This window comes from Phoxinus phoxinus (assembly GCF_949152265.1).
Source record: "Phoxinus phoxinus genome assembly, chromosome: 5".
Classification (NCBI taxonomy): Eukaryota; Metazoa; Chordata; class Actinopteri; order Cypriniformes; family Leuciscidae; genus Phoxinus; species Phoxinus phoxinus.
In genome coordinates, this window is record NC_136880.1 from 26423972 (window position 1) to 26433209 (window position 9238).

Here is a 9238-nt window from a genome sequence, read left to right on the forward strand (position 1 = left end):
ACACTGAAAGATGACACAAACATTTTGTTTTAGTTTGTTATCAGCTAGTGTGTACTATTTGTCTTAGATCACCCACACACATGAACAAAAACTTTGTAGTAGGTCTCACCAGTCCCCAATCCCCTCTTTTACTGGTTTGTTCTGTTTGTTGAGGGGGAGGGTTTGTCCAGAAGAGAACTTTAAAAGTGTGGACAGTCCACTTTTCCTCATTTCTGTATTTTTTTTACTTGAAGAGGCCAAGGGACAGAGCTTCAGGTTTGTGCAACTTTATGTTCTCCTGCCCGTTTTGCTTTTTTGCATACTATATGTGTAGGCCTATGGGATAAAATAAAGACGTCGAACTAATGACACTACTTTAGGTTGTTACTTAGAGGAAGTGATGATTGTTTTTGTTTGTAGCTGTCGCAGCGGGTGAAGTTCGGCAGGCGTGATGCAGGCTCTTTGGGCTCTGTGGTTGTCTGCTATTCCAGCTCTTCTGGGAGCTTCAACACTGTTAGTGGAGAAAGAAGGCACTGGCTCCAGAATATGTAAACCTGCCCCACAGTGGGAGATCGATGGCAAAACTCCGATGAAAGACCTTCTGGGAAGTGTAGTCGTTGTGGCTCTTCTTAAAGCGAGCTGACACTTCTGTCTCACGCAGGCTGCCAAGTGAGAGTTCTTGTGCTGAGTCATTTTCTCATTCTATAAAGCGATGTTTTTTTAGCTAGAGATGTTGATTTTTAAAGATTTCTTTGGGCAAATTTTTAAATAAACAAGGTGCTAGAAAAAGACGCAATGCTGATTTAGACCCTTTTTAATTGTTTACTAAATCAGTCTGTTCACTAAATGTAACTAAGTTAACATTTTAAGATACAGAAACATAAGATACAGTAATAAAATAGGTGACTTTTAATGCTTCATTCTAAAAAAGGATGATGATGCAATCATAACAGTTTACAGTTTATTACAGTAATTAATCCGTTTTATCTTTATCTTTTTTTTAATCTGTGGAATATATTAATATATATATATATATAATATGAAAATGTAAAATAAAGCTATATATATACACATATATGAAAACTTTTATATCGCCTACTTTTGAATTTGTATCAATTAAAAAATTATTCAAACTTGTGTTTCACGCAAATAAACTGACCTTCCTCATTACCTCATGTAAAGGGACAGTTTTTTTTATAATGTCAGTGTTTTGTAAACAACAGAAATATAAATGATGTTTTTTTAACAAAGTTCAGGAGGAGCAGGTTCAGATAATTAACCCAATTACAAGTGGAGATCTATCAGTAATCAACTCAATGACAAGGTATAAATACACAGCAGACCTGTTCATTGACAGTTTATCAGCATCCCTCCTCTACCCCATCTCCTCACTTCTAGTTCCATCTACTCTTACCACAACCGGGGGGAGTACTCTGGGGTCGGGCCGAACTCCGAGCTCGGAGCCCTCCCCCCGGACAGCACGCCAAATACGCATAACCTTTTTATGTAGATGTGAACTCGTGAAATCTTGGTAAATTGCTCAGTCAACTGAATCCTTGCTTGTGTTCTCTTCCTTTTGGTTGGGAAGGTTGGGAGACCTGCGTGACAAGCTGGTCCATGGCAAGCTGACTAATATATCATTCCTGGTCGTCAATGAGCAGGATTCGCAGTCCAGAGCCATGTACTGGGAGCTGAAGAGGAGGGCAGCAAAGGGCATCCCTGTGTACCAGCAGAGCCCACTGCAAAACGACGTCTGGGAGCTCTTGGAGGGAGACAAGGATGATTTCTTAGTGTATGACAGGTATGAACATAACACTTCTGAATCCAGTACACACTAATATGACCAGTTTGACTAGTTTCCCTTTAGGGTCATGGCTCTTTCAGTTCCCCAGAAGAATGAACATCTGAGATATTTTTCTCAAGTATTGTATGTTGTTCATATTCATTATTCCGTATTTCTTTTCTGCACAGATGTGGATATCTCACCTTCCACATTGTCCTGCCCTTCAGTTTTCTTCACTACCCTTACATAGAAGCGGCAATCAGGGCTACATACCACAACAATATATGCAACTGCTCAGTGAGTGACAATAGTCGACAATATACAGCTTCAGAAAATCCCATATTTATGAAATGTTTGCAAATGTTCATTTATTTAAACTCTCTTTCAGCTAAATGCCAACTTCTCCATATCAGAAGGCTCTGACAACCCCAAAAACAATGCAGACGAGTCCACAGGAGAGAACAACCAGCAGGCTAACACTACAGAACCTGTAGCTGTTCAGCATCATCATCATCATCATCAACATGAGCATCATCATCAACATGAACATCATCATCACCATCATCATTCAAATAACAGAAACAGAACGGGTTATTCAGATGTGGCCAGCGTACCAAAAGAGCCAACCCAGCATTCTCATCATGAACATCATGAACATAGTCATTAAAACAGATTTTGTTTTTGTTTTCCAATAGCCTAATTGTTGAATTTTGATTTTGTAAGTTATAATTATTATTATTTTTTTTGTAAATTTACAGAGCTGCTCTTGTGCCAGACCTTTATATTAATGACCTTAAAGGGGGATTTTCGTTGAATCTCATTGTTCTTAATGAAGTGTGCACTTTAAACCTGAGTCAGGGGTCTGCATACAGATGTTGAGCAAAGGAGTCATTCACACTTGATCTGTATTCCTCCTTCCCTTTAAGGAATATCTGACATTGCTGAACTAAAGAGTTTTCTTTGCTTATTATGTTAACTGATTTGTATTTGTTAATATATTGGCTATATATTAGCTATACGATATGTAATGGGAATGTGTTTGAGTGGGGTAAGAATATAAAAAGCTGTATAAAAATAGTTTGTATCAGCATATCCTCCTGAGACCCAGAAATTGAGTTTTTTCCTCTGTAGAGGTGACCGTATAAGACACATTTTTAAGTCTGAATGTTCTGTAAAGGTTTCAAATCAGAATTTGACTTTCTGTTATTATGAGACATGCATCAGTTTCATACATGAAGACCACTGTAGAGGACACCAGGCATTTTAGGGAGACGTAGGGAAGAAATTATATATCACAAATATTATGAAAATGTTTTGGTTGGGAAGTTATTACTCTTTTTATTATAACTACCTAATTTTTCAATACAGAAACAATTAATAGATACACTTTTGTATGAAACCCCATTTTTGGCAATTTGGCCATTATTTAAGCCCATAGCCAACTTAAAATGTAATTTGCAGGTTGCCACTTTATAAAAAACAATATTATTCGTGTATTAATTACGCTTAATTTATAGTGTCTAAACACAAAATGGTGAAATTGCTACGGCACGCTGCTCAAAATAGCTGATGGTAGCCTATCTCTGTTAAAGAATAAAGTTATCCAGGGGATTTTGGTAATCCGTCTTGTGGAGGATGCCATGTGTAAACTCCTTAACTCATCCTTGAGCCTCTGATTTATGCTGAACGAGAGCTCTGTGTCGTAATTTCGTTGACAACATCATGTTCTCTCTCTCGTGGAAGCGATAATAATTTACATTTTAGGCAGTTAGGCTACTCCTGAAGTTACACCCTGCAACGAACTCTCGCGCTGTTCCTAAAGGCAACCGATAGATGGCGATGTTTAGGCATTACTGAATGAACATCAAGCGCAATGGTAAGCCGTTTACGCTTATTTCATATCCTACCATTTCTCGGATATACGGATAGGCCTATTGGTAGAGTGACTAAAATTATTTAAGGGTTTGGTTTCGTTTGTTTGTTTTTTATTTTTACAATATGCCTATACATTAACAGACACGTCTCATCTCCATTATTAATTGCTCAGGTGTCCGTATCACCGTCGACATGGCAAAGGCTCCAGATACTTTACCGATGGGTCCTAGAAAACGGAGGTATTTTTTCAAGGAATTGCATGTTCATTCTTTTACTTTAAATATGCTCTTTATTATTTTCATACGACACAGGGTAATGAGCAGTGTATAACACACAAGTTGTAGGCCACAACAGTTATGTTTTACACAGTAGCCTAACACCGACAGCGGTGTAGGCTTGGCTAGCCTACATTTGACTAATTGGTCCTGACGAAACCAGTATTTAAAAAAAAATAACTTTTCTAAACTACTTTAACCACTATATTAGGAAGTTTAACGAGCTAATTATGCAATTCGTTCTTTCCCACAGACAAAAGGACAGATGGATGGCTATTGGTTTATTCTCCCCTGCCTGTCTGTGGCATCTTCCTCGGTTACCTTGTCATCATCTGGCTCGGCCCCAAACTGATGACTTACAGAGAACCAGTCAACATCAAGGCCATTCTTATTATTTACAATTTTTCCATGGTGTGCCTTTCCGCTTACATGTTTTATGAGGTATGAACTAACCACAGTCTATGGAGCTAACATAAGCCTATTTCCTATTCATTCATGAAATCTCATTCATTATTTTTATTCATTCATTGTATAAATACATTCATATGTATTTATGTGTGTATAGCCGTATGTATGTTTGTTTTGCTTTTAGTTCACAGCATCTTCTTGGTTGGCAAATTACAGCTTGCTCTGTCAGCCTGTGGACTACTCCGATAACCCCCTTGCAATGCGGGTAAGCAAATTATTTTTATACAAATATTTTGCATTTTTCCACACATCTGCAATAGTAGAATAAGAATTACCATTATTATAGTTATTGTCATTAATGTTGTGCAATTTTGATGCCATGCAGATGGCCAGAGTGTGCTGGTGGTTTTACTTCTCAAAAGTCATTGAACTTACTGATACTGTAAGTAAATTATCTAGTCCTTTGATATCAGATCACATTGTTAACGAATGTCTTATGATGATGTTTTATTACATTAAGAAGTAAATGTCATTATCATCAGATGTTCTTCATTCTGAGGAAGAAGAACAATCAACTGACCTTTCTGCATGTGTATCATCACGGCACCATGATTTTCAACTGGTGGGCCGGGGTCAAGTATGTTGCGGGAGGGCAATGTAAGTGTTCTTACTTGGAGTAAAACAGATTATTGTGTTTACATACAGCACTCCACTTAGCACAATACAACAATATCATACTCTCAAAAAAGACATATACACGTTGTGTATACAGGTTGTGTTTAGTTTTTGAATAGAGGTGAATTTGACTCTTTAAAAACTAACTATTAGATTGCATTATTGTATAGCTCCAAAAGTCTGAGACAACATGTACAGTATAATTTAAACCTTGAAATAAACTTGTACAGAAGCTTCTATTGACGCCTAAGATGCTAATTGGATCATCTCAAATCATGCTGGAGAACAATTATCTTGGTGTTTTGGAGTTCATTGAAGCAAATTCTGAAATTCATGTTAATTTTCACTCAAAATGATGTTGTGATTACACTATAATTTGTAATAAAAATATTAGAAGCATTTTTACTAGTGATCTGCTTTTGGACACAACTGTATTCATGTAATTAAAATAAAAAAAATGGACATCTATTGGGGTTGATTTAGTTGCAGTTTCACTCTAGCACCACTAGGTTATACATTGCTCCAGAAATAGTCGATGAAAGTATTCTGAAATGTGTGTGGAATTTTCTTGATGTTAGGCAACTGATAAAATGACAAATATCTTACGGATGTTTGCTATTGCTTCAGGATGACAAGGCAGAGAATGATTTGCTAAAGATGTTCTCTCTTCCTCAGCATTCCTTATTGGCCTCATAAACTCTTTTGTGCATGTGGTGATGTATATGTACTATGGCCTGGCAGCACTGGGCCCCCAGATGCAGAAATACTTGTGGTGGAAACGCTACCTCACTTCCCTCCAGCTGGTGAGACTCTCATAATGATTTTTTTTAAGGAATAACGCCTTAACATGAAGGATCAGTCACTTTTGTGTCTCTGTCTTTCTTTGTCCTCAGCTCCAGTTCTTTATTGTGACCATTCACACTGCGTTCAACCTCTATGCTGACTGTGACTTCCCTGACTCCATGAATATGGTGGTGTTCGGCTACGCCCTCAGCTTAATCGCTTTGTTCAGTAACTTTTATTATCAGAGCTACCTTTCCAAGAAGACAAAGATAATATGATTGCATGGAGATGGAACATACTTTGATTGTTTGAATAAATCATATGAATCGTATGTTGATCCCTCAGACCGAATGTGGCGACTGTATCTGTCTTCAGGACTGTTTAATCCTTCCTTTATCTTAGATCCATTTGTCTGTGTATTCTCCCCTCCTCCAAACAAGTCCATACAATCTCTACACCCCCATCCCCCCCTGGTCATTAGGGATTGAGACCCTGCAACGCTCTAGTGATCTGGCCAAATTGAAATAAACCCGAGTCCACCTTCTGCTCCTCACTCACTTATTTATCTAATCTCCCACTGTGACACTTCATTTGTTTTACCACTCATTGGTTCAGGTCAACCAATCACAGTGTAGCTGGGGGGAGTGTCTTATTTAGGACCATGCCTTCCCTGCTGCCCTCTTCTACAGTACCTTGTTTTAAGCCTATGCCTTTTTAAATATGTTACCTCTAAAAGGCACAAACATTTATATTTATATATTTTTTAGATATAAGATACGATATATATCCTAATATATTTTATTATGGTTTAAAATCTATTGAGAAACATTTAACATAACATTTAATGTATATTTACATTATTACATTTATTACAAAAGATACAATATATATCTTAATCTCCTACTGTCTGATAAGATAATGATAATTAGTGAGACTTTAAATGGAATTGGCCACAGGAAGTTGAATTGGATTTTTAATGCATTCTGGGCATCTATCTATCTATTTATCTATCTATCTATCTATCTATCTATCTATCTATCTATCTAAAGTTACATTTCTTTGAATTTCAATCCATTATATTTTTTACATATTTACATTTAAATCAAATTGTAATTATGCATTATATTTGCTATCTCAGTTCAAATTGAATTGGAATTTAAAGGGCATTCTCAAATGAATTCTGAATGGCGCACAAGCTTGCATATTGCAGAGAAAAATTTGATGGTAGCAAGAAGATTTCTCCTGAAAAATTGTTCCTGCCAGCTCTGAATAGCATGTGTAGGTCTACTCCCAAAAAACTGGGCAGCACCCTGTCACCTGAGTGGCATGTGTCAAAACAGTTCAAATGTCCTTTCATTGCAGGGGAAGGTAATGGCATGGAATTGCAGACTATTTTGCACTAGGACATTCTACTCCTGAGTAAAATTAGATATAGACATCTAAAATTGCAGTGCTCTTACAAATGACCTCTTAAATGTAATGCAGTTTTAATATTTGTTCTAGCATCTCAAAAACATAATTTTATTTGCAAGCAATATATTCACAGGCATAGGTTTGGGCCTCAGGTATAGCTTTAATGCAGTTTGAGGGTTTCATTGCATCCGCATGAATATGTGAAAGCTCTCGCATGTCTCTCATTCAAATAAAAGCAGCACAAGCTTCTCTCCAACATGTCAGTCATCTGACAGAATGTGCCCAGTTTGCACTTCACCTGTTGAGGTTTAAGTTCCCCACAGTGCCATCAATTTGATGTAAAATGTCTACTCTTCGTGCATTCCATAGGCCAGTGCAGTAAAGGGACAGTTCTCGGGGTGCACCTCTAAATGTCACCTTCCCTGCAAGATGCCAGAAGAAGGCCATCCTTTAATGTTGCTGTCACGTTGAGCCGCATCCATTCTTTCCTCTGCCTCTTTTTGTTAAGGCATAAAGAGCAAGAAGCGTATGCCTCTCATGCTGGCTGACAGAAATATAAGTGCCTGAAGATGAATCCATTCACCTCCCTAAATTTTCTTTTGTTTTCCATTTGACAGTCACACTTTTTTTTTCTTCCAGATTTTTTTCTGCTTCAGGAGCAGCACAGGATGTAAGAGGAAGATGGTAGTTGTAGTTTTAATGTAGTAACTTGTCAGCACCTTACTTTTTATAGCACATAACAATTTTCTAAATTCACATTTATATAGATAGATAGATAGATAGATAGATAGATAGATAGATAGATAGATAGATAGATAGATAGATAGATAGATAGATAGTCACCTATAAATGTGTATTTAGTTTATATAATTCAGTATATTTATTGAAGAATACTCCATTTCTAAAATCACCTGTATTGAATTTCTTTAAAGTAAATTCCTCTTCCAATTCAACTTCCTGTGAAGTGTTTCCACTTCAATTAAGATTCACACTCATGAACTGAAATGTAACGATTCATATTTTGCACAGTTCTCGTGTGTAATTGATGTTGTTGAGCAAAATGTGAACTTCTTCAAATAAAATTAACCAAGGACCTTATTTTACTGATGAATCTAACTGCTAGTATGTTCTTATATATAATTCACTGTAGCAAGGTTTTAGGGCTACAAACTGAACCCCTCCATTATAAACCGCAGTGTTTTCCCTCTGCAGTGAACTTTTAATGTAGCGTCGTGTTCTGGCTGGGGTCAGTTTCCTCCACTAGCAGCCGAACTGTAATTAGTAATCACTCAGAGAGGGGCTGAGACCTCCTCACCGCTGCCAGTCGGTAATCACACATGTCCTGAGTACCAGCAAATGAACTGCTGATGATGATGCTTTAGGTACGGCACGCTTTTCTCACACAAAGAGGGTTAACAAGAAGGTTAGCAAACCTCAGCCACTGCCACACTCCAGCAGCGGTCACAGCCACTACATGATCAGAGTGGTCTGCATGGCGGACGGGGTGTCAGCGAGGTTGAGGGCTAATGTGAGGTCATCACACTGATGTTATTGTGTTTTATTTCGGACGGCAGGAAGATGTATGCTAAGGACAGTAGTGAGGGTTTTATGGAAACAGTGCAAACATCCTGACCTGCAGACACACAAACATATAGAATGTTGTTGTTGTTGTTGGTAAAGTGCTCTTTATCTAAAGAAAGCAGACCTTAGAAGCATTTAAGTAATTATTTTGTTTTTGTTCAATTATGTAGACTATAGGAAATATAATGAATGTTAATTATAATCACAGACGAGCCTTACAAAAAGTACTGTTGCATGGTACAGTTATGAAATCAGATATATGATATCAGATACCATGGTACAAAATAATTACTATTCAAATAGCATATGGTAATATTATTAATATTATGAAAATAAAATAATGTACACACATACAACAACAATTGATAAAAGCATGAATCAGTTGTTGAAGATTTCCTGCTCAGTTTCATTTGCTCTTTTATAACATTTCTCACATGGGACTGACGGGAGGTTATTTTATGGTGCT

The 9238-nt window shown here is 37.2% G+C and overlaps 2 protein-coding genes across 2 annotated transcripts; both read left to right on the top strand.

The window, feature by feature from the left end:
- The first annotated feature begins 117 nt into the window (after positions 1–117).
- On the top strand, positions 118–3876 carry selenop2 (selenoprotein P2). The gene is made up of 5 exons (XM_079611871.1): positions 118–255; positions 400–648; positions 1568–1780; positions 1951–2059; positions 2151–3876. The coding sequence occupies exons 2-5, from the start codon at positions 431–433 to the stop codon at positions 2427–2429; spliced, it is 819 nt and encodes a 272-aa protein (XP_079467997.1). The 5' UTR covers positions 118–255; positions 400–430; the 3' UTR covers positions 2430–3876.
- On the top strand, positions 3501–6122 carry elovl8a (ELOVL fatty acid elongase 8a). Its single transcript, XM_079611872.1, has 8 exons — positions 3501–3638; positions 3810–3876; positions 4166–4353; positions 4505–4585; positions 4706–4762; positions 4863–4977; positions 5671–5798; positions 5889–6122. The coding sequence occupies exons 1-8, from the start codon at positions 3636–3638 to the stop codon at positions 6054–6056; spliced, it is 807 nt and encodes a 268-aa protein (XP_079467998.1). The 5' UTR covers positions 3501–3635; the 3' UTR covers positions 6057–6122.
- The last annotated feature ends 3116 nt before the right edge of the window (positions 6123–9238 follow it).